Below are 24,660 nucleotides of genomic sequence, written 5' to 3' on the forward strand. Positions count from 1 at the left end.
TTACCCCAGCCCGGGAGAACTCTCCCTCTGCTAAAAGCTATGCCCTGCCTGCTTTCCCTTACTTTAATCTCTGATCCTCTCACTCTCTCTCTCTTTCCAGTGTATTTCATCAGAGAAAACAGGCATCATAATATTTCCCCTCCAAATGCACCTATTTATTAGATTTCAGATCTTGACAGGTCTGTGAAACACCAACTCCAGTAGGAGCACTTTAAAACTGCAGATTTGACGTAGTTTCTGCTTGTACCATAGTTTCGGGTTAAATAGTCTTGTCTTTCCATGCTGCATCATGCTGACACTGAACAGGTATTTTTGAAAGGAGCGATTCTTCCTGGAGGTGACATACTTAAAAATGCTGAGTTAGCATTGCATCAGACAGGCAGCCTAACAGCTCAGGAAATCTGCCTTCAAACTGCATCTGCAATAAAGGGGATGAAACAGAAGTCAGGGCAGGATAGGTCTACAGCTGCTGTAAAGAAAGCTCTGTCAAACTGTGACCAGCCAGGCAAGAATATATTTTCAAATATTGATTTTTATTTTTTCAAAATCAAAAAATTGATCCTTGACTTTGATCTTGTTGGAATCTTTATATATTTAAGCATCCCAGGAAGAGGGTGTGGGGGAAAACACATGTTTTGGGATTTTGTTGTGTGAATTTGTGTGCAGAAATTTATAATTTTTAATGGCTGAATCAATACTTCCTGCCTATAAAAGCTCCCTTTATCTTTTGCAGAAAATGTAAAGTGAGAAGGAATTATTCTGTTTTGCTTTTCAGAAACTCACAAAATCCTGATATTTTGTTGGCAATGGTAAATATATTTGCACATCTCCACTCATTAATTTTCTGTTTGGACATTTTCTCTGGCCTGGCATTTCTGCTTTGATTCATTTCCTTAATTTTGTTTGAGGATTTTTCTAAATGACAGATTATCAGCAAAAGAGGATTCGAGTGGTATGCTCCGTAATTCACAGGCCAAATACTGCTCTATACCTCCAGCCAGTAGATTGTTTCTACAACTCAACTCCTGAGAAGAGCTGTGTCTTTTGTTGATATTGGGTATAGCCCTGTTCATACTGAAGTGAATGGGAGTTTTGCCACGAACCTCAGCAGGATCTGCAAAACGCCAATTGGTACAACATTCCTGGTTTTTTGCGCACTGAATATTTCTTCAATATAAATAGTTAATATTCCTTACAATAGTATTATATAGTGCTGTGTAAATTAATACTATAATATGATATTTCAAGCCTCCTGTTTGAGTTACTTCTTCCATTGTCCAGCAGATGGCACTATGTCTGTTTTTCTAATGTCAGCATGCTCCCTGAAATCAACCCCTCAATAGAAACAGGTGTTTTGAGGACAACAGTGCTATAATGTGCTCATTTTTCTTTGAACTTCCTTCCTCTTGGACACATTTAACATATTTCCTATCATTCCTTTCCTTCTTCAACACAACATCCCTCTCTCTCATCTGCTTGCTGCCTGCCTTTTTAAAATGCATATCTCATTCTTCGAGATAGGCATAAGGATATCACACATGCTTAACAATAGTGACTGGGGAGGAGAGAAAGAAAAGCATATGCTGTATTGCACAGCAGAAATTCCTAGTCTTCCTATGCTCAAGCACAGGGAGCCGGAAACTGCTTTTTCTCCCAGTTCTTCCTTTAAGAAGGACAGTTATTCCCCTCCTGGCAAAAGAAGCCAGAGGTTTGGGCCTTGAACTACTTAATCCCTAAAGATCTGGACTCAGAGTAGCAGCAGAATCACTTCATCATCTGAATGGAGTTCATATGCCTCCAGGCTTCATGGCACATCTCCAGTTCCCCGGCAATGTGGCTACTGTGCTGCTAGCAACTTCTCTGTTAAATGCTGCCCTTGTGCCTTCCCATAGGGGATTTCCACAACAGTGACCATTTACCTGCTACAGTCTCACAGACTTCATAGAATCATAGAATATCAGGGTTGGAAGGGATCTCAGGAGGCCATCTAGTCCAACCCCCTGCTCAAAGCAGGACCAAACCCAAATCATCCCAGCCAGGGCTTTGTCAAGCCAGGCCTTAAAAACCTCTAAGGATGGAGATTCCACCACCTCCCTAGGTAACCCATTCCAGTGCTTCACCACCCTCTTCGTGAAATGGTTTTTCCCAATATCCAAACTACACCTTCCCTACTGAAACTTGAGACCATTGCTCCTTGTTCTGTCATTTGCCACCACTAAGAACAGCCTAGCTCCTTCCTCTTTGGAACCCCCCTTCAGGTAGTTGAAGGCTGCTATCAAATCGCTCCTCACTCTTCTCTTCTGCAGACTAAATAAGACCAGTTCCCTCAGCCTCTTCACATAAGTCATGTGCCCCAGCTCCCTAATCGTTTTCGTTGCCCTCCATTGGACTATCTCCAATTAGTGCACATCATTTCTGTAGAGGGGGGGCTCAAAACTGGATGCAGTACTCCAGATGTGGCCTCACCAGTGCTGAATAGAGGGGAATAATCACTTCCCTTTGTCTGCTGGCAGCGCCCCTACTTATACAGCCCAATATGCCATTAACCTTCTTGGCAACAAGGGCACACTATTGACTCACATCCAGCTTCTCGTCCACTGTAATCCCCAGGTCCTTTTCTGCAGAACTGCTGCTTAGCCAGTCAGTCCCCAGCCTGTCCTCAGGGTGGGAAGGAGACAATATCAGAGAGAAGAGCCATGTGCCCTGGCCAAACCCTTCCCACAGCTTGGTTTACCCTGCCATCGAGGGGCTTCTATAGTTTTCCCCCTTCCTGCCCCTCTTCAGACATTCAGTATCCTCTGCCCTGGTAGGTGTTGGGGCTGAGCCCTTTGTAAAATGTCCAGTTTTAAAATAACTGCAAAATGTTTATTCAAGACAGATTGTTAGACCAAGGAGCATTTGCTCTATGTTTACCAGGACCAAACAGTCCAGCAAAATGAGTGTTCAGAGCCATGAAGAGTGTTTGGAGTTAAGAGCAAAGTCAAAGACTGTAGATACGATCAAAGATGCTCTTTGCTCAGAATGAATATTAATGACTCTTTGACCCAAGCCCAGACCCAAACTGTGCCTCAGTTTCTCTTTTTTGGCTACATAAATCAATGCCAAGTCAGATTTTACCTTAAATAACCCCCTGTTCATGGGGGACTTAATTAATTAATATCCAATAGACAGTCCCTGGCTTCAGTTTCCTCTTCACCAGAGTCTTCTCACCTCCTCTTGTCAGTAGATTCCCAGTAGCCCCTCTTGCATCCTAGATTCAGCTGCTCCACCCCCTACCCACACTGGGGTTCAATCTCTTGTTCTGCTATGCCTCCTTAGAGAGCTAACCTCTTAGTTACTTGCTCCCTCCCTCTTTGTCAGCACACTCTTTGTCTTCCTGCTCCCTTCCCAAGAGCTGTAGGCCTCTCGGGTCTAGAGGCAGATACTAGCTGTCTTCCTGGAGCTTACTGACAGGACCTTAGGGGTGCCAGTTTTGGCTGGATGTATTCCTGGAGGTTTCATCACATGACAATCTTTAATTCAAGATTAATCTTTAATTCCTGGAGACTTCAGGACAATCCTGGAGGGTTGGCAACCCTACAGGAGCTCCCGACTGTCTCTCTGCCCCAGAGACTCTGTCAGTTCTCTTGGGGCTCTTTCTGTTGTCCCTAAGCCCTCATTGGGTTTTTGTCCCCACCGAGGCCTATTCCCACCTCTTGTGGGTTCCACCAGGCTGCAACAGCCAGAGAGCTTACTTGGCCAACTTCCTGTTCATACTGTTCTAACAGTGTCCTTCTAACCGGGCTGCTCCATTTCTAATTAGCTAAAGGGGCACCACCCGGAGCACCTGATGCTCCCAGAGATTCTCCACAGGGGTTTCAAGGGCCAGTTAGGCCCCGATCCTTCCTGAAGTGCCACTAGCCCCATGACATACGTGTTCAGTGTTTCATGATAAACGCTTTCAAAACATTGTTACTAGAAAAAATAATCCTCCATGCTGAAAAAGCAGCACACATTTGTTACAAAGTGCACCTTTGTCCTTTGCAGGTGTAGCCCAAGGTCCAGTGTGCTTCAGCAGCAGCCGTGGGAACCACAAGTTGTGGACTACAAACTCCAGCATGTTGGGAGAACTTCCTGGTTTCTGCCATGATGTACCCTCTGGTACAGGAAGGAAGTCTCAGCACTGACTGAAGCTGGGTGCACATGGCAGGTGAGCATAGAGGAGGCTGCTGGACTGTAATCCTGTTCTATGTTTCTTTACAGAATAAAACCTTGTTCTTAGTGGTTTGTCTGAGTGTGTCTGGTCTGAGGTGTGTACACACGGACACACAACACAGAGCACACGGAGGAACCAAAGTTGTGTGTTAAAAAAAAAGCACAAGGCAGGCTTCCCCTATCTTGAACAACTTCATACTGGGTCAGTGAACAAGAAGGGGGCTATATATGGTTATTTTGTGCTTATGATGTCACCCCAAAAGTGGTACTGATTTTTGATTTTGACAAACACAGTCACCTTAGTGACAAACAAACAATAGTAGCTTGCATTTCTATAGCATTACGGACTCTCTCAAAGCACTTTACAAACACTAATTAAGCAAGGTTAAAAACTCTCCTGAGCAACAGGGAACTGTTGTTATAACCATAGATGGCCTGTTATTTATGGAATACCCTCCTTGAATTAATCTGTAACCATTTCCTCCTTTGCGTAACCCTTCTGCCAAGTGGTTAATGACAGCACAAAGAGCCTGGTTCAGTATAGCTAAGGTCTCTTTTGACAAAATAACTAAACCAGCTTGAGCCCCCACCCAGAAACCTAGGAAATCTAAACGCACCCTGCCTTAGGTGCCCCCACTCCCAAGCGTTCTGTGATTGTGTACAAGGACATCTGCATTAGGGGAAAGGGAACACAGTCATCAACTTGGGAAAATACAGCAACAGAATATAGACACAAATGAAGAGTAAAATACTCACCCTGTTCCAGTAACTATGGCAGTTGTCCAGCTAAATTCCTTCCTACCTGTTAGTGAGAATGTCCCACAGGTAACAGTCCCTTGGTGCTCTACCTCACCCATCCACCAAACTCTCCTCGATTGGGTTAGTCAGTAACAGTACTCCAAATGTCTGTTAGCAGCTTTGGCTCCAGCCCCAAGATTTGTCTGACCACACCTGGGGGCACCATTGTCTAACCCAGCATAGTGATTTAACTTCATTAAGGTGCTGGCTAGGGCAGGAACTCACTGGAGTTGAGTCAGCTCTACTGCTGTCATCTTTTACCACAAAGTCTTCAGTCTGTGTTGTATTTCACCACAACATCCCCAGGAGAGGAGCCAAGAGAATTTAAGACCCTTCAGTGGAGTCCTAACTATTTAGAAATGAATGCCACATCATCTCTGAGGTGCTCTGGAAGCCCACTACCTTCCAGATTCATATCTACTTAAGATGAATCCCCAGGTATAACTAGAGGAACTGTGGGTAGATAGCCTATACAAATAAAGACATCTTTCCTTTTTCACCAACGGAGGAAGTAGAGAGCTCTTTTCCCTCTGGAGTTTCTGGCCATAGAGCTTACATTAAGACCTGCTTCTGCTATGGCATCTACAAGAAATCAGTTGGTTGATGCTGTCTGGGATGTGTCACAGTCGAAAAGAGCTGATTTTATTTATGTATTAAAAGAAAGCCACTTGGATGATTCGCAACCATCAAGTTATGTGATCTGTAACCGTGTGATCTTACTATTGTTACCCTTTGACCTCCCTTTGTCTAGCTGAAGCAAAATGTAGAGATAATGTACATTCAATAACGAGTTTTTAAAAAGGTACATTACTTAAGAAAACAACTGTAGTTGGGTTCCAGAGTGGTTTGTCTCAATTTTATGCTAAATTATAATCAGTTTTCAATCAAGTTACAATGTACCTGCTCCCCTCCAGCCAACCCCATATTCAATCTATGCTTAAATTATACCCCTTTTAATCATTCACTGTCTCACTACCAATTTAAGGTGCTTCTGAAGTTCATATAATCATTTACTAACAAATATATATATACACACACACACACACACACACACACACACACACACACAAGCTAATCAGTCTCAAACTATCCAGCTGTGCACATATAGGGATACGTGTTCTTCTTACTGTTCCTATCATCCTCTTGTTGCTATTCCTGCTGGTTGTTTGTTGCACCCACTTGTTGTGTCTTGCTTAACATAGTTTGTAATTTCTTCAGAATGAGAGGTGTCTTCTATTGTGCTTTTGTACCATCCCAAGAGCAATGGGGCCTGGCCTTGAAAAGCCCCACTAGGCGCTACTGCGATATAAATAATAATGAAGTGGTTTCTCCAAGGTAGTAAGAGTGAGCATTGCTCTGGCTTGGCTTGAATTCTACTTGTCCCCAAACATTTCTGAGGTAATAGGAGTTCTATGTTAAAATTGCTTGTGACATCCCTTAGGATTCTATTTTGGCTTCAATTTTCAGTTAGAGTATATATGCTGCCACTTGGTAGCACCATCAAACAGTGCGAGCTGGGATAGGATTGCTAAACACAAGACACTGAGCATATCTATCTTTTATAAATTGTCTCTGCACGGGGGTGGCCCATCCATATAGGTGAACTAGGCGGTCACCTAGGGTGCCAAGTTAAATGGGGTGCCAAATTCGAGGAAAAAAATCAAATAAAAAAAATAGATAAAATGAAAAAGAAAAAAAAATACAAATAAAATAACGAAGATGTCATTATTTCAATTCCCGTGTATGTATGGAAGGAATATAAATTATAATTCTCTTCTCTACATTTCTGAGAATGTATTAATATGTCAAATATTTTATTTACTGCAAAAATAAATAATATTTTAGCTAATTTTTTTTCAATTTGTGACGGAGGGTCAAGATGACCCTCTCCGCAATTTTGATAAGCAATAACTCAGCCACAATGAAACACATCTGCCAGCGGCAAGAGCTGCAATGCTAGTGACACCTAAGTCGAATATACATCAAGATTACATAGCTGGAAATTCATGTAGAGCGGAGATATGGCAAGTTGATACATGTCAAAAAGTCATTTTAACACGTGGCAGGTAGATGGTTAAGAATCGAGCGAACATTGTGGAAAATTGTGTTTCTTGGTGCCAAAGAATAATGTCTTTCAGCATTATAAATCCAAAATGTGAGTATCTTTAAGCGTTATTAAACCTTAGCGTTATTATCGGGCTGTATAATTATGAACTTTTCTTTGTTATAACTGGTTCACATGTAATAAATAAGGTCCATAAAAGAAAAGTAACAGTGTCAATGCTTAATAGACTATGAAATTAATGACGTCACACTCCAAGCGGGTAACCGTGAGGAAGGGGATTACTTTCCAAACAACCGTTGTCGGGTTATAACATCGAAAAAGGTCATTTTGTTTCCATGTAAACGCTGTAACTAACTGTTTGAATAGGTAAGTGAGTATATGTTACTAATCATTGAACCTTTAAGCAGTGAAAAGATGCATTGAGATGGCTGCAATGTGGTTTAAATCACCAACCATGTGGTGGGTGTGTCAGCCGTCCTTAACGCTATAATGCTTGCAGTCAGGAGCACAGTACATAACAATATTCAAATGCCACATGGCAGAAAGAGGAAAAAGAAAATGCTCAGGAGTATCGTAAATGAAAGGCTGAGAAGGAAAAGAACCAAGCAAAACAGTAGGAAATATTTTCTCTTTAATCCAAATAAAGATGGAAGTAGTTCACAGCATCCAGATGAAGGAATTTTACTTAGCGAGGAGGTTGAGGTTAGCTCACATCTGCCTGGAAGCAGTTTGTAACATCAAGATGAAGGTATATTACTTCAAGAGGAGGGTAGCTCACATCCACAAAAAAGCAGTTTGGAAACTCAAGATGATGGAAACTTACTTCTAGATGAAGGCAGCTCACAGCATCAGACTGATATGGAAGTGGAGAAAATTTATTCACCTTCAGAGAGACATGCAGAAATTGAAGTAAATGAAGTAGAAGGAAGACAGGATGAGGAAGTTACAAACAAGTTACAGTATGGGGACCCAGCTTCATGGCCCAGATGTGGTCATGGTGTGCGGCAAATTCTTGTGGAACATGGACCCGAACAAGTTCATGAATTTTCCTTCCCTAAGGATAGAAATAAAAGAAAATTCTCTGCTCAGCATTACAAGAGGAAACTCATTAATGGGGATGAAATTCATCAAAACTGGTTACAATATTCAGAAAGGACTCTGTGTTTTGCTTTTGCTGCAAGTTGTTTAGAAACCAAGCAATTGGTACATCACTTACTGAAAATGGTTCGAAGTACTGGAAAAATATATCTTCAATTCTCTCTTCACATGAAAGTACAGAACATTTTGAATGTTTTCAAAGTTGGAAAGAACCTGAATTACGATTGAAAAAAGGAAAAACTATCGATGAAGAAAATTTACGTGTGAGCAAGGAAAAAGAAGAATATTGGCAAAAAATATTAGAGCATCTGATTGCTTTAGTGAGAGTTCTTGGTGGGCAAAATTTAGCATTCTGCAGTCACAGTAGAAATGAAGAATTATATACTCCAGGTAATGGAAACTTTTTAAAATTTGTTGAATGTCTAGCTTTGTTTGATCCAGTCATGAAGGAGTATCTATGTACAATAACTGATCATGAAACACAGGTTCATTACTTAGGAAAAAATAAACAGAATGAACTGATTCAAATTCTAGCAAATGCCATTAAAAAGAAAATTGTAGAAGCTGCTGATTCTGCAAAATACTTTTCAATAATTCTGGACCATACACCAGATGTGAGTCATGTTGAACAAATGACGATGATCATTCGTTTTGTGGATATGGAAAAGTCTGCAGATGAAGATAATGTTGAAGTGCTCAGAAAGGAACTTTTTGGGGTTTCGTACCACTGAAGGAGACAACTGGAGCATTTATGACTGAAACTATTCTACAAGAGTTTGAAACAATATCATTATCTGTTGAAAACTTACGTGGACAAGGCTATGATATTTGTAGTAATATGAAGGGTAAAGACAATGGTGTGCAAAGGAAAATGGTGGAAATCAATCCTAGGACCGTTTTCGTTCTTTGCAGTGTGCATTCTCTGAATTTGATTGTCAATAATGCTGCTAGATGCTGATTGGAAGCAAGCAGTTTCTTTGACCTGGTGCAACGTGTTTTTCTCAGGCTCCACACGCCATTGGGAGATTCTGACTCACCATGTGGATTCTCTAACTGTGAAACCACTTAATCAGACAAGATGGGATAGTTGCACTGATGCTTTGAAGCCTCTTCGCTATGAACTTGGAAACATTTATGATGCCCTAATTGAAATTTCTGATGATACTACCTTTACTGGATCATCTGGCAATACGGCACGTTCAGATGCAGAAGCTCTTGCAAATGGCCTTTCCAAGTTCAAATCTGTGACTTCATTCATTTTGTGGTATAATATCCTTTTTGAGATTAACTTCACTAGCAAGCAGCTTCAGGAAAAGAACTAGAACATACATTCTGCTATTCAAAAACTGCAGCAAACTAAAAATACTTTGGAGGAATTCAGAAGTGATGAAGGGTTCGAAAGAACACTGGTAGATTCTCTCGAGCTTGTTGAAGAAATAGACTTTCTGATGGAATTTGAACCAGAGACAGTTTGCATTCAGCAAAAGAAACAGCAGTTTTCACTGGAAGGATGAGAGACACCCATTCAGAACCCAAAACAAAGATTCAAAGTGAATTTCTTCTTCGGAGTCCTTGATACTGCTATTCACTTGGTTGACGAAAGATTTCAACAGATGCAGCAGTATTTGCTTTTTTTATGATATCCACAGCTTGCAAAAGAAAAGTGCAAAACAGATAAGAGAATTTTGTATAACACTGGACTCCGCATTGACTCATGAAAATTCAAAAGACATTGATGCTACAGATTTGTGTAGTGAGCTTCAGGCTTTTTCAAGACCACTTAAGAAACATTCCACTCCTGAAGAAGTACTGAAGTTTGTTTGTGAAAATAAACTCTCAGACAGTTTTCCAAACATTTTTATAGCTCTACGCATTCTTTTAATTTTGCCAGTTTCTGTAGCTAGTGGGGAACGTAGCTTCTCAAAGTTAAAATTGATAAAAACATATCATTCATATCTTGCATTCAACAATGGTGCAAGAGAGACTTGTTGGACTTGCCACAATGTCAATAGAGCATGAAATAGCTGGAAAGCTGGATCGAAAAGAACCAGACACTGAATTTTCAAAACCTGAAGCAAGAAAAATCATGTTTTAAGAGTCCAGAGTGTTTTTTATTCAGAGTGTTTTGTAAATACAGGTTAAAGTTCATTGAAGAGTTTTCTTATTTCTTTCTATATTGGATGTGGTGGTAATGGCAGTTTAAGCAGGATAGCATAATGGATGATTTTGGATTTGTAATAAAAATTATAATTAACATTTTTAATGCATTTTTATTTGAAATTGGACTGAAATATCATCTAGCTGTCATGTACAAATCTATTCTGAAAATTTTGTGTCTCTATTTTATCCGATCTCAGAAACATTGGTAGGACAGAAGGACGGATGGACAAACTGAATAATTAAGCCTCTGTTTAAAAAAAAACACTTAAAAACATTAAAAGGAAAAAAGGCGCAAAATGTTTCCCAGTTTACCAAAAAACCTCAGCCTAGATCTGCCCTTGGGGCTTGGAGTGTGGGTGCCGATTGCATGGTTCGCCTAGGGCACCAGTTGCTGGCAGCTAGTCAAGGGCCACCCCTGTCTCTGCACTAGCAAGTTGTCTGACTGCTATTTCATCTTGGATGGTTTGTAATAGGATTTGCCAACGTTCCTCCAAGAGTGAGTCATTGTTCTTCTATAGAACCCAGGGGGTTAAAACTTCTGTGGCCTCTCATTTTCATAGATCTGATGTGATGCTAGCTGAGTCTATTGAGAACAATAGTGTTATCATCTTGAACTCTGAGCTCTACAATTGTCAAAGCAGATTGCAAATGCTGCAAGCTCAGCTTTCTTCCATTTAGTATTGCCAGGATGAGACACTCACTGTCTCTGAATAATGCAGATATCCTTACCCAGGATTTTATTACTAAACGGATTAGACTAATGCTCTGCTTTTTATGCCCAGCCTTCTGTTGCTGCTACTTGTCCCCCTCAGTGGGGCAACGAAACACCTTGCATAGGCTGAGATGGATGATTATGTAAGTTTTGTACTGTGCTCCCTGCATTACTTCCCTGTACATCTGTGTGTTGATTTGAAAACTGTATTGCTCATGTAGAAAATTTTTATGGGGTTTGTACCCCTCTGTAACCAAAGATCATGGTTAACAGCTCCACTCCTTGGATACAGTGGAACTTTCTACCATCACAGTAAAGATCATCAGTGCAAGAAACAGAGCTTTCTCAGGGGTCATTCCCAGACTGTGGAATGAACTCCCACAGGAACTAAGGACCATCACAACCCTCACCACTCCGAGTCCAAGGAGCACTTTTTCCAACCGTCCTTCTCTAACATAAGCACAGAGCAGCGTATACATTTAAGGAACAAACTCAAAACCTACCAAAACAAAACACTCCAATGCACACACAATTCTTCCTCTAGCAAGAGGCGGGGAGAGAGAGAGACAAACATTAGTTATGTTACTTACTGCACTAGTGGAAGGCGCTATGGAGATGAGAACAGTATAAAGCCCTCTGTAGATCAGAATAGAATAGCTTCTTACCTGTCTTAAAACAACTTTATTAACATTTAAGCTGCTATGGTAAATAATGCCTAAATTAAAACCACAACCTCCTCCCACACCCACTCTCAAACCCATGCCACCCCCACCCTAAGCAAATCAACAGTATCCAAGCACAGCCACCAAGATGACACCGGACAGCCTTAATTCTGCCGTCTGTGGTAATGGACAGAGTTCCTGGGAATCGCAGAATCATAGCACTGTAGGGCTGGATGGGACCTTGAGAAGTCATTGAGTCCAGTCCCCTGCACTGAGGCAAGACCAAGTAAATTTAGATCATCTCTGACAGATGTTTGTCCAACTTGATTCTGTGTTTTCTAATGCGTGTAGTTTTGATTTTAGGTGTTAATTGCCTATAGGAAGCTTAACCATTTATAAGGTGTTTATTCTATTTTGATAATATTGGATTTCTGAACTATCCTGTGTCATTTTAGTAAGGAATGCTGATGGTTTGTCATATGGGTTGTCGAGCAATTGTTGTTGTATGTTATAAGGAAGAAATAAATTTACGTATCCTAAGTATCCAAAGGACCATATATATTTGTTGGGTTTTTTTGGATGTAGGAGTTCTGAAGAAGCTTAAATGCAGGTACTAAATTGTTGTAGAGGCAATACTGCAATGCTGGATGTATGTTGTATATTAACTAACCTGAATTACGGACATGAGGTCAAAGACTCTGCTTAAAAAACAAAACAAAACAAAAAAAACGGCCATCTCATTTGTGTTATGTGTTTTTGGAGTGACATTGACCCAGTTTTCCATGGAGTTGTATTTCAGCACCGGTTTTGTTGGCCCTCTCCCCATGGAATGAAATGGATATACAAATGATGTCACTGTCCTATGGGGAGACAGTAGATTTTTTGGCAAGACTCGAGTGTTAAGTCCTGGGACCTAGCTGTCATTTGATCTTCTGTGAAAGTATCACTGAAGTAGTTAATCTCAAATTTACTGTTGCATCTTTGTTTGCTTTGGTTTAGTATGACATTCAGGATTCCTTTATGGGGAACTGTGCAGGGCAGGGAAATGCTATGTGAAATGCATCCTACTGGAGTCACCATCTGGCCAATATTCCTCTTGCTCTGTAAAAATACCAACATATCTATGGCACGCAGGTGTTAATGCAGATCATAAGGCACAAGTGACCATAGTAATAAACCAACATGGGATGCAATGTAATTAATGCACCTGATGTTTGGATTTACTAAGAGTTTCAATGCTGCTTTATTTTTCTCTGCTGCAGTGATGCTCATTTTAATAGTTTAGTCCTCTGTCATCACTCACAACCAAACCTTTAATCATTATACATTCCCCAAAAAAGCAAGATAAGCAAATTATTATGGGTGCCAGTAAACGTTCTTGTATAACTTGATCAGGAGAAAAAAATTGAAAACATGCATGAAGCTATACAATGCTTTGTAGTATTTTGTGGAATAAAAAAAAGCTATTGTCCTCTGACTGTTGATCTGGTTCTACTGCGGGCAAAGGTTTGTTTTCAGTTTTGTAATCCTTGTTGCTGTGTTCCAAGTGCTTTAGAACCAGATGGAATGAATGAAAAGATCCAAAGGGGAAAAAAAATGATTAAGCTCCCTATCAGCTGGATTTCACAGCATGTTCTTCAACTTGCCTCTGACCTACATCAATAATGAGCACATTTTTATGAGGTTAAAGCACCCCAGGATGACTTTTGTTCCAGCTAGGCCAAAAATTAATACTAGTAATGCACTGGCAGATTTAGTTGTGCATGTTGTATGTTTCAGGAAATTATATTATTTTCAAATGCAGAGTCTCAACCAATCTCATTAGTCAGCTGACAAATCACAAGTGGACAGGGTGTGTGCACGGAGAAAGGCAGGGGTTGCGAACTCAGCCAGGGGTCATGGGTAATTTTTTTTTTAAATGGATGTCTCTCAAGGGTGGTCTGAAGGGTCTGAGAAGCACAAATCTATTTAGGGACATAATGTGAGAAGGGGGAAGGGATGGCTCCATCAAGTGATCCCAATCATGTGATGATAAGTTAATAGTAATTCAGAGTAGCCAATTCCCCTGAGAGATTTCTCCTAATGATAATCATGTTGGTCAATTAATTTCCTCTGTTTCCCCACCCCAGTGTGGGTATATATTACCGTGTGTTTGGCCACTATCAGTCAGTGCTAAGTCTCCACAAAAATCATTGTTGTCAAGCTACTCCCATATCTAGCCTCCTGGTAGCGCTCTGTCAGCAGTCTAATCATTAGAGCCCAGGCAGGAAGGAATCTAATGACTGCTTCAACATCTTCAGGGATGCAGGCCAAATTTTCAACCTCTACAACTGAGTCTCCCTATAAAGAGACTTTGCATTACTGTCTGGGAGACCAGGACAGAAGTCCCTTTGGAGCTCCTCCAGAGCTATTTTTAGCCAGGTGGCATTGGATACTGTTGAGAGACAAGATAGTCCTCTTCCCACACCTGCACCAGGAATTGTGTGTGTCATCTCTACAATGCTCCCATCTCCTAGGAGGCTGAGAAAACAAGATGCCAAAAGAAGGGCCAGATTCTATCAGAGGTCTCCTATGCTTCTGCACACAGTAGCACTTTATACTAGCCAGCAATAAAAATATAAATAGATACAGGGTCAGGAAATGACTGCTGATCCCAACTTTTCTCAAGTGCCTCTCCTTTTTGTTTTGTTTTGCTTTGAACTTTTAACTTGTGAGAGTTAAACCTTAGAAGGTTGTGGGCTTTAGCTTCCCTGTGGCCTTTGGTAGCTCCAGCTCCCTCAATTCCCCCAGTCCGCATGTTCAAGGTGTCAGACAAATCTCTTCCTCCTTTGGTGGAGTGGTGGTGAATGACTAGACTGCTATGCTCACTGCCCCCTCAAATTTGATCCATCCATCCAAACATCCACTGTGCTTGAGAGAAGCCTGCACAGCTCTATAACTCTGCTAGTGCATTTCCAGTTCGACCTGTAACACTCTGATTTCAGTGCAGTCTTTTCTTGGATAGACATAGCCAGATGCAGCAAACTGTGGAGTGGTTTTGTGATGCTGATCCACATCTAAGGGGAAATCACCAATCTAATTTTCACTTCTCAATCTAACTTAGCCTTTGAGCCCAGGTCTCCAGAGGTGAAAGGTTAATGTATTAAGCTGTCTGCTTTAATTTATCTTTTAAACCATGAGCAAATTTACTGAGACTAGAAAAAATTAAAATCTTATCTGATTTATGAGACCGTGATTTTTTTCCAGTTTCTTTTACAGATGTTCAGTATAAACAGTATTAAGAACAACTTGAGTAAATATTTGTCAAGATAATATATATTAGATTATGTTAAAAACTCACCCCTAAACAAGCTACGATGCACAAGCACAGAGGTTAACACAACCTACACACAGCCTATTCTTCTCCAGTGTAGGCAGCATGGGGAGCTGCCCTTTGCCAAAGCTGGAGAGAATCAATCAGATTGTCTGATGAACATCTAGAATTGTGATATCAACCCCATTAAGTTAGTTGGTTACATGATTTGCATATACACACTGAGTGTTTGTGTGCACTTATTGACAGCAAGTGCACGTGCATGTGCAGTTGCCTAACTATGAAACTCTGGCCCACACTATATAAATGACGCCACTAATTGTCACAGGGCAAAATTTCCAGTACATTTTGAAAATGTTACCCATAAGCGTTGACAAGGAGATTGGCAGGCAGATATGGACTCGATGTTTGAGAGAAGAAGCAGCAGTGGAGAATGCAGACAGGGGAGCTATATTTACACTAAAGCCACCTCAGACCACTCTGGTACTGTAAATAAGCCACTTGAGAAGGCCCTTTTGTCCCTGACAGAACTGTCAGAGACTGGGACGTGGGCGGTCATGCCCAGTGGGTGGAGCAGAAATCAGGCCAAGTGGTTAGAGCAGGAGTCTGTAGCCAGGAATAGGAGCCCAGGGTCAGACCTGGAGTCAGAGGCCAGAGCCAAAGTCAGGAATCGGAACTGAGGGTCAAAGCCAGGTAACCTGCAAGTGAGGCAAGGTAGGAACATGGTAGGAATGGGACTGGAATGAGGCAGGAGCAAGGGTCAGAATAAGCAAGTGCCAGAGCTATTGCAGCCATGGACAAATGCTTTGAATAGCTGCAGAACTGCTGCTGCTAGTGGGCTTAAGAGCTGGTCTGCTGAGTCTTCCCACCAATCAAGTGGCATAGCCAATCAGGCAGCCAACTACAGCCCAGCTGCCAGAGGCGGCTCTAGCCATTTCGCCGCCCCAAGCACGGCGGCGCGCCGCGGGGGGCGCTCTGCCGGTCGCCGGTCCCGTGGCTCCGGTGGACCTCCCGCAGGCGTGCCTGCGGATGCTCCACCGAAGCCACGGGACCAGCGGACCCTCCACAGGCACGCCTGCGGGAGGTCCACCAGAGCCGCCTGCCGCCCTCCCGGTGACCGGCAGAGCGCCCCCCGCAGCATGCCGCCCCAAGCACGCGCTTGGCGTGCTGGGGCCTGGAGCCGCCCCTGCCAGCTGCGCTTGTTAGGTTGCCCAGAAACTGCCTGTGCTTCAGGCCCCGATTCCTGACAATACCACCCCCCTCAATGCCTTCTGGGGCCTCAGAGCCTGGTCTCTTGAGGTACTTCTGATGGGACTCTCATGATAGGGCTAGGGCGTGAATGTTCTCTCTCCGTTCCAAGACTGCTTGTCCTGACCGTATCCTTCCCACTCCACCAGGTACTGGAGCCTTCTTTGAACCCGCTGAGCCTCAAGAATTTGGAGGACCAAGTACCCCTCCTGTCAATGGACTGTTTTGGGAAGCAACGGCAAGTTGGAGCAGTTTGTGTATGGGTTCTCAGTGTAAGGCTTTAACAGTGAGATGTGAAAGACAGGATAGATCTTCAAGGATTCGAGCAGCGGTAAACTGATGATCACTGGGGTTACGTCTTCTACAGTCTTGAAGAGGTTCAGGTATTGGTGGTTTAGTTTGGCAGAGGCTCAATTTAAGATTCTGGGCAGACAGCCATAATTTGTGCCCTACAGCCAGACTGGTGGTCCTGGTCTGCATAGTGTTTATAGGCTTCTTTCGCAGACTGTAGGTGTACTTTGAGCTTCTGATGCACCTGCTGTAGGTGGGAGGTTAAATCTGCAATGGCCAGTACTGGGGAATTTATGGGTAAGTCTGGGTGGAAGCAGGGATGAAAGCCATCGTTTTTAAAAGTGGGTTGAGGCATAGATTGAATTGTCGTATGCAAATTTAGCATAGCACAGCAGGGGGACCTAGTTATTCAGGTGGTAACTCAAAAGCAGAGAAGATACTGCTCCAAGATTTGACTAACCATCTCTGTTTGCCCACTAGTCTGCAGATGATAGGGAGACGAGGTGAGGCCTCAACGCCAAGGAGTCTGAGAAAGTCTCACCAGAATCAGATGAGCTGGGAACCCAGGTCCAATACAATGCCCATCAGTATCCATGGTAGCAAAAGACATTTTCCAGGAAGAGATGAGCTGTCACCCATGCAGTAGGAACGCTATGGCATGCGATGAAGTGCGCTGTCTTTGTTAGAAGGTTGATGGCCATTAGGATTGCTGAGTGTCCCCAGGAGTGTGACAGTTCCATAATGAAGTCCATTGATAGAATAGACCAAGGCTGCAGAAGTGTGGGCAGAAGCTGGAGGAGACCTAGGGGCTTTGATCTTGGGTTTTTAGTACAGGCGCAGAGGTTGCAAGACCTTATATAATCCTGGATGTAAGCTCATAGTTCCTGGCTACCAGAAGCTCCTTGAGACGAAATTCCAGGTCTTGAATTGGCCAAAATGGCCCATAAGTGATGAATCATGGCTTAGTTTCAGTATCTGAAGCCTAAGTTGTCCCTCCAGAACATAAACATAAATAACCTTTGAGATAGAAGAACGTTCTTTAGTCATAACTCAGAGTGAAGTCACGTGCGCCCATCATTCAGTGTCTGGCACATCGGGGTTGTGAATCGGTCATCAGGGAGCAGATGGAGGCAAGGGCACTGGAACCTTTGTAAAAATGTGGGGGGGGGGGGAAGAGGACAAAGTGCCCCCTCCCTCTCTGCAGCTGGCTGCTCAGCCGCTGCCCTCTCTTCTGGTGCCACAGTAGCCCTTGGTGAGTGAAAGGTGTAATTGCAGTGCCTCCTCTATTATTCTGCAGGGGTGGGGGAAATCTACAGGGGACATAATGTTTCTTTTGTTAAAAAGTGGGGGACTATGGGCCCCTGGTTCCCCCCCCACCAGTTCCAGCGCTGGTGGATGGAGGTTATCAGATAAGGCATCTAGCAGTCCATAGGTACTCCAGGTTCTTGTCATCGGTCAGGACTCGGACTGAGAACCAGGCTCCTTCTAGGAGGTGACACTACTTCTCAAAAGCCTCCTTGATAGCTGGTAGCTCCTTATCCCAAATATCATATTTTTTTCTGCCAGGAATAGCTTCTAAGAATAAAAGGCAGATGGCTGGAGTTAGCTGTGGCAGCCCGGACGTTGAGATAAAACTGCACCGATAGCAAAATGTGAGGTGTTGGCTCACTCACAAATGGTTTAGTGGGATCTGGGTGATTCAGGATCACTGCTGAGGTGAATGCCCTCTTCAGTCAATCAAAGGCCAGCTGAACTTCCATGAACCAGGTGAACTGGGCCTCCTTTGGCAGGAGTGCTATTATGGTTGCTACCCAGCTAGATAATACTTTAAGGACCAGGACTCAACTTGGATGTTGTCAGGGCAACTTAAAGGAAAATGTCCTGGTTTCCCTCAGTACAGTCACAGGTCTGAGGCCCAGTATCAATTCTTCTCTATGTTGGAGAGGTGGGGCTAGATCTGATCAACTTTAATGGGTTCAGGTGATGGAAAAGGAGCCAGGGATAAAGTGGCTGCAATCAGCAGTGTTGGCAGGAGCCAGGAGGACCATTTTTTTTTCTTGGCAGCATTCAATGAGGTGGTCATTGTTCTTGATGAGCTGGTCCACTAAGGTGGATGGGATTCCACCCATGCCAGTTCATCTTTAATATTGGCATTTAGGCTGACCTGGAAATGATAATGCTGGGTGGGGGTGGGGGTGGGGGCGGGGGCAGGAGGCTTATGCCACTCAGTGTCTGCTACCAACCCACAGCACTCCGTTCCATGTTCAGCAACTGGCCGATGTCCCTGCCACAACACCTGAAGCGTGACATTGGCTGTCCGCTCACAACTTGGGACATTGAAGATCACAGCTTGAACAAAGTCCTAAAATTGTCCCGGAAGTGGGCTTGATTTTTCCAGGAGCAGAGACGACCAAGCCAGGGCCTCCATGGAAAGCAGACTGATAATGAGTCTCATTTGGGCTTGGTCAGTGGGGTATGACTACAGGCATAGCAGAAATAGGAGCCAACGCTGAATTAAAAATGCACAAAATGTCGTGATCACCATTTAACTTGCCAGGCAGGGGGAGCTTGGGTTTGTGGGGCATGAGCCGAAGTAGCGTGGCTTGATCTTGCAGGACCAGAGTCTGTGCCTGCAAGGTCTGTAGGGATCCCAGGATCCATGCTAGTTCTATCAGTTCTAGATCCCTTATTGTTTCTGCTTTTTAGAGCTGCTCAAACTGGCAAAGACCAGGATGTGGGCAGTCATACTTAGTGGCTGGAGCAGGAGTCTGTGGCCAGGAATGGGAGCCCAGGGTCAGATGTCAGGAATTGGAGCCATGGGTCAGAACTGGAATCAGATCCCAGAGCCAAGGGCCAGACCCAAAGTCTGGAACTGGCACCAAGGGTCAGAGCTGGATTACCTGGTGTGAGGCAGGGCAGGGGCAGGGCCGAGGCAGGCGTGAGACTAGCAGAAGCAGGACCTATCAGCTGTGGGCAAATGCTTTCAGCAACAACCCAACTGCTGTGGCCAACTCTTCCCACCAATCAGGCAGCACAGCTAATCAGGCAGCCGACTACATACCAGCTGCACTCAGAAGTCACCTGGAGACTGGCTTTGCCGCAGGCCCAGATTCCTTACAAGAGTGGTGTAAAGTGGCCTCAATGTAACAGACCTTGGCCCAATTCCTGATTTAGCTCAAATGATAATCCCAGATATTTGGTATTTAGGGGAAAACAAGACTTTTTAAAATTTTATTTCTTTATTTAATGTCAGTAATTTTTAGTGCTTGCAAAGGGAGCTGGTTTGACAGGTCTCTAGAGGCTGAAGTAAGTCATCTCTCTCTAAAGCAGACCCAGCCCTACCAATGGCAATGCAAACTTCTTCACACTGGCCTTCCAATGAAGGGACCATCTAAAGTGATGAGAGTAGCAGCCCAGGCCCATTCAGCCCGTAACCATCTGTCAAATAGTACCAGGGCTGTTGCTTTTGTGTGAGGTACATCTGCACAGCAGGCAATGGGCTGAGACTACTATGTTATTGCAGACAGGACCAAGCAATCATCAGATGGTGGTGATTTTCAGTAGCTGCTAACCCAAAGTGGATTTGAACCAGCGATCCAGAAGTTGATAGCCTGTGTCCAATTAACAACCTCCTGAGCCATCCAGTCCCCCACAACTATGTATTATATGGAAAACTGGCAGTCAAAAAGCTAGCACAATATTTGACACTTTTGAATGTTGGTTTTCTGTACACATCAACACCCAGTAATTCTCGCTGGATCTCCTCATTATTGACTTTAAATGTATAATGAGTAGAAATGACATTTATTCATTACAATTGAAAAATTATCTACAGTTCTTCTTAGCAGATCCAGTCCTTTACACCAAAATATCATTTTATAGGTATTTAAATTTTCCAGGTGGGGAAAACAACTTGCTTGTACCCCAGAATCATCAGTTGATGTCAGTGCTGCTTGGGGAATAGCATGTAACTGTTAATTGCTGCTGCAGAGCCAGCAGATGGTGCATAAGACATCATATTTAATGGAGCCCCACAAAAAGAGTGGCATCTGTTTGTTTAATTTCTTGGCAATGGAATGGCAGATTTAAAAAACAAATAAATGAAACTGGACGTTTAGATATGGACATTCCCCCATCAGATTATAAATGTTTTAAGATAAGTAGGTCAAGTGATGGAAAAAGTACCAATAGACAAATGTGAGAAGTAAGCCAACCACATTAACACTGGATCAGTATTAGGCTGTTATTTAAACATACTGTAATGAACCTCCATAAAGAGGATTTTATATAAAGTTGGGACACTGTCCCTTCTATCAGGAACACATGTAGAGAATCTGTGAAGCCTGAGAACCTTCCAGAAGATCTGTTCAGGCTCACTCTCTCATACATGCTCAGAGAAAAAGAGACAAATCTGGTCTCCCTGTAGTAAACATTTTTTTTTAATTTTCTATCTAGTGTGGTTTCAGACTCCTCATGATACATTTAAAATGAGCTATACAACATGAGGCAGCAGCTCTAGGCAGCTTTGTTTGGCTGTATGACTAACAGCTGGGACCAGTCAATCAGAAGGAAAGTGTTCCGGTTCCAATTTTAATAAAAAAAAACCAAACCCTCATTCACGAAGACTCATTACAATAGGAATTGCCATAGTAGGACAAATCAATGGTCCATCTACAGTAGTCCATTATCCTGTCTCTGACAACAGCCAAACCTGGATGCTTTAGAGAAAGATGTAAATATCCTCATGATCTGCTTAATTATGCAATATTGTACCATAGGGGAAATTTCTTCCTAACCCCAGCTGGTGACGACTATATGCCCTGAAGCATGAGGATGATAACCCTTATAATTTAATCATAGCTAATCTATGTAGTGCATCCATCCTTATTCACGTCTAATCTTTCTTTTGAAATGGGCAACATTGTTTGAACTGGGGCAGAGTTCATATTTTAATGTCTATTTTAAAACAGAATTAGAATTTTGAAGTATTGGGAATATTCATTAGTACCTGTTTATAATGGGGCAAATCCTGAGGGCCTTGTTCTGGGCTAGACAGAACCTTTAGCTACAGCCCTGTATAAGGGGCAGTCCTAAGAGGACACCTGGGAAGGAATTGTGGTTTAGAGGCACAACTCCTCTGGGAGACAAGCACTGGAGGAGGGGGGGGGAATAATTTCCTGCAGCCCCTTTTCAGGAGGCAGCATCCTCCCCCCTCAAGTCCACCCAACTCCACCCAATCAACTTACTCATGGGGGAGAGAACTGGGCGTGTAGTCCCTGCTCTTCTCCTAAGGCCCCAGCCTCAGCCTGGGCAAGGCTATAGGCTGAGGTAGCTCTACCCACCCTTACTTCTCTCATCATTTAGCTTGAGGACACATTCTACCCCTCGTTTTTCCCATCAATCCTTACTCAGGCAAACTCCCACTGAAGTTTGAATGAAAGCCAGGATTTGGCCCAATCTGAATAGCTGTGAACAGCTAATATTGGGTGACCCAGACTCATAACTGATTGACTCCTTCCACTACTTCCTTCAACCTCTTTATATTAACAATACGGTACAATGTGGACATTGTGTTGCACTGTGTCAGCTGATGTAATAGGAGATCCTAAAACACTTGTCTACCTGAATGCATATGTCTTTAAAAATATGTTCATAGGCTTTTGATCACTGATACTGGTTTTCTCTTTTTTTGCATGGACATGAATAGGGCTCACTGAGTTCTGTTCCCCTCTCTGGCGCTTGCTGGGTCACCTCAGGCAGGTTGCTTTACCTCACTGTGCCTCAGTTTCTCCATCTTTAAAAGGGCTACCGTGATACTGATATTCTTTGTAAAGCACTGTGAGATCTACTAATGAAAAATTCTATGTAAGCCCTAGGTATTATGTTTATTAGTAGATGTTATGGTACTGTACATTTATTATTTATCAGGGTCCCAGATTATTCATGTGCACCCCATCATTTATAGAAGCTTCTTCTGAAGGTGTTGGTCCAGTGTGTAGGTTTCAGAAGGTTAAAACTCTTCATGTTTAAGGTAGGGCTTCTAAGGTACACTCACCTTTTTGCTCACCGTAGTTATTGTATTCAGAACTTGTATATTAGAACTAGATGCTTGGTCTTGTGGCTCTGTTCTTGGACTGAATAATGAAGAGTTAAAAACTGAATCAACTGCCAGCTTGGAGTGCGTGAAAGTGGTGGATCAATGCCCCAAATCAGCATATGTAACAGCAGTTCCATAAACAAAGTATGAGTGAGGGCAACCGATACTCACAGAGCATCTTAAAGGTAAGTCTGGATTTATTTTGTTCAAAACAGAAGTCTATGCAGCATGAATACTGCATTTACTGGTGAATGTTCCAGATAGAGGCTTCAAAAGGAATACACAAGTACTTTTTGCCAGTGATGATCTAAGCTACTTCTGTGGCCCCCATTTCTGTACCAGCAGAGTGCCTCTCACTGTCTAATGTATTTATCCTCACAGATCCCCTGAATTAGGTATTTTAATATCTGGGGGCAAATTCTCAGCTGCTGTAAATTGTCATAGAACTTGGGTTATGGACCTTCTAGTGTCTCTCACTGAAGAAGCTGTATAATAGATACAGGAATTCTTTGGGTTAGGCCAGTGGTTCTCAACCAGGGGTATGGGTACCCCTGGGGGTATGTAGAGGTCTTCCGGGGGTACATCAACTCATCTAGAGATGTGCCTAGTTTTACAACAGGCTATATAAAAAGCACTGGCCAAGTCTGTACAAACTAAAATTTCATACAGACAATGACTTGTTTATACTACTTTATATACCACACACTGAAATGCAAGTACAATATTTATATATCCCATTGATTTATTTTATAATGATATGGAAAAATGAGAACATAATCAATTTTTCAGTAATAGTGTGCTGTGACACTTTTGTAATTTTATGTTTGATTTTGTAAGCAAGTAGTTAAGTGAGGTGAAACTTGGGGTACACGAGAAATCAGACTCCTGAAAGGGGTATAGTAGTCTGTAAAGATTGAGAGCCACTGACTTAGGCCACTGTCTGAATGTTTCTTCTAACTGGCTCTTTCCCAGTTGCAGAGTTTCTCCTTTGTAACGGTTTCAAAGAGAAGTGAATAACTTATAGGTATATATAAAAATTGAAAGAAAGATTAAATTTAGTTTTGAGCCATTCAAAGTTCACTAATACCATGACCTGGAAAAACTCTCCAATGCTTGATAGCCCTTTGGCATCCATCTTTTAAAGTGAGCATCTTCCTAGCTTAGTAGCCTGGACGTATCTGGAAGTCAGTGAGAACTTGAGCATTAGACCAAGGTAATCTGATTTTCCTCTTTCCACAGTTGCAGAGTGGCCCCTAGAATTGTCTGATTTCCTGAGGAAACAAAATGCTGTCACCATAAATCAAGTTGGAAAGAATAAGAGAGCAATCAGCTGCTTCTATGTTTTGCTAGACAGGGCTGCTGTTTAGAGTTTCTGTATACCACTTCCAAAGATATTAGATCACAGCCAATTTCTGAAAGTTCTTGGGGGAGGTGAACACTTAATTTTATTTTATGTTGGCCTTTGGAGCTCAAATAAGCTGATTCTCATGGTCTTTCCATGCCATTTAAAACTGCTGCATGTTTCATATAATGTTTTTGATTCGACCAAACATAGATAATGGCAGATTATGTCATCTTTGCCTTCTTGATGTAAGGTATGTTAAAAAGAATTGTATATTTAGTATTATTAGTTTACTTAAATTGGGTGAGGTTTGTACTATTGAGTATTTGAATTCCTCATGGAGCCATTGGCATAGAAAATTAAAGAGATTCTTGCTGGATGATTGCTCAAGGAATCACCTCTGATTTAGTCGTATTTACATGAAAACCAGATATAGAGCTATAGGCCCTTAAGAGGACTTCTTTAAGGCATTGAACAGAGACTTGTGTTTTACTGAGATAAAACAGGATGTCATGTGTGAAAAGAGCAATTTTATGTCCTGAGTCTCTGGAGAGACTGATAGCTATTGCAAGCAGTTCAACGGGCAGAGCAATCAGAAGGAGGTGACAAAGGACACCCTTGCCTTGTGCTGCTCTTTAAGGAGAAAGTCTCAGAGAGCTGTTCAAATAAAGGAGCCTCTG

The 24,660-nt window shown here is 42.6% G+C and overlaps 1 protein-coding gene across 1 annotated transcript in view; it reads right to left on the reverse strand.

Annotated features, from left to right (window-relative positions):
• Positions 1 to 262: 262 nt before the first annotated feature.
• Positions 263 to 24,660, reverse strand: part of CPEB2 (cytoplasmic polyadenylation element binding protein 2) — a 147,559-nt gene continuing 123,161 nt past the window's right edge. Inside the window, exon 11 of the mRNA XM_045018401.1 lies at positions 263 to 418. Within this exon, the coding sequence (XP_044874336.1) occupies positions 347 to 418 (72 nt within the window). The 3' untranslated portion in view covers positions 263 to 346. The remainder of the gene's footprint in view (positions 419 to 24,660) is intronic.

Source organism: Mauremys mutica, chromosome 5 (genome assembly GCF_020497125.1).
Source record: "Mauremys mutica isolate MM-2020 ecotype Southern chromosome 5, ASM2049712v1, whole genome shotgun sequence".
NCBI lineage: Eukaryota > Metazoa > Chordata > Testudines > Geoemydidae > Mauremys > Mauremys mutica.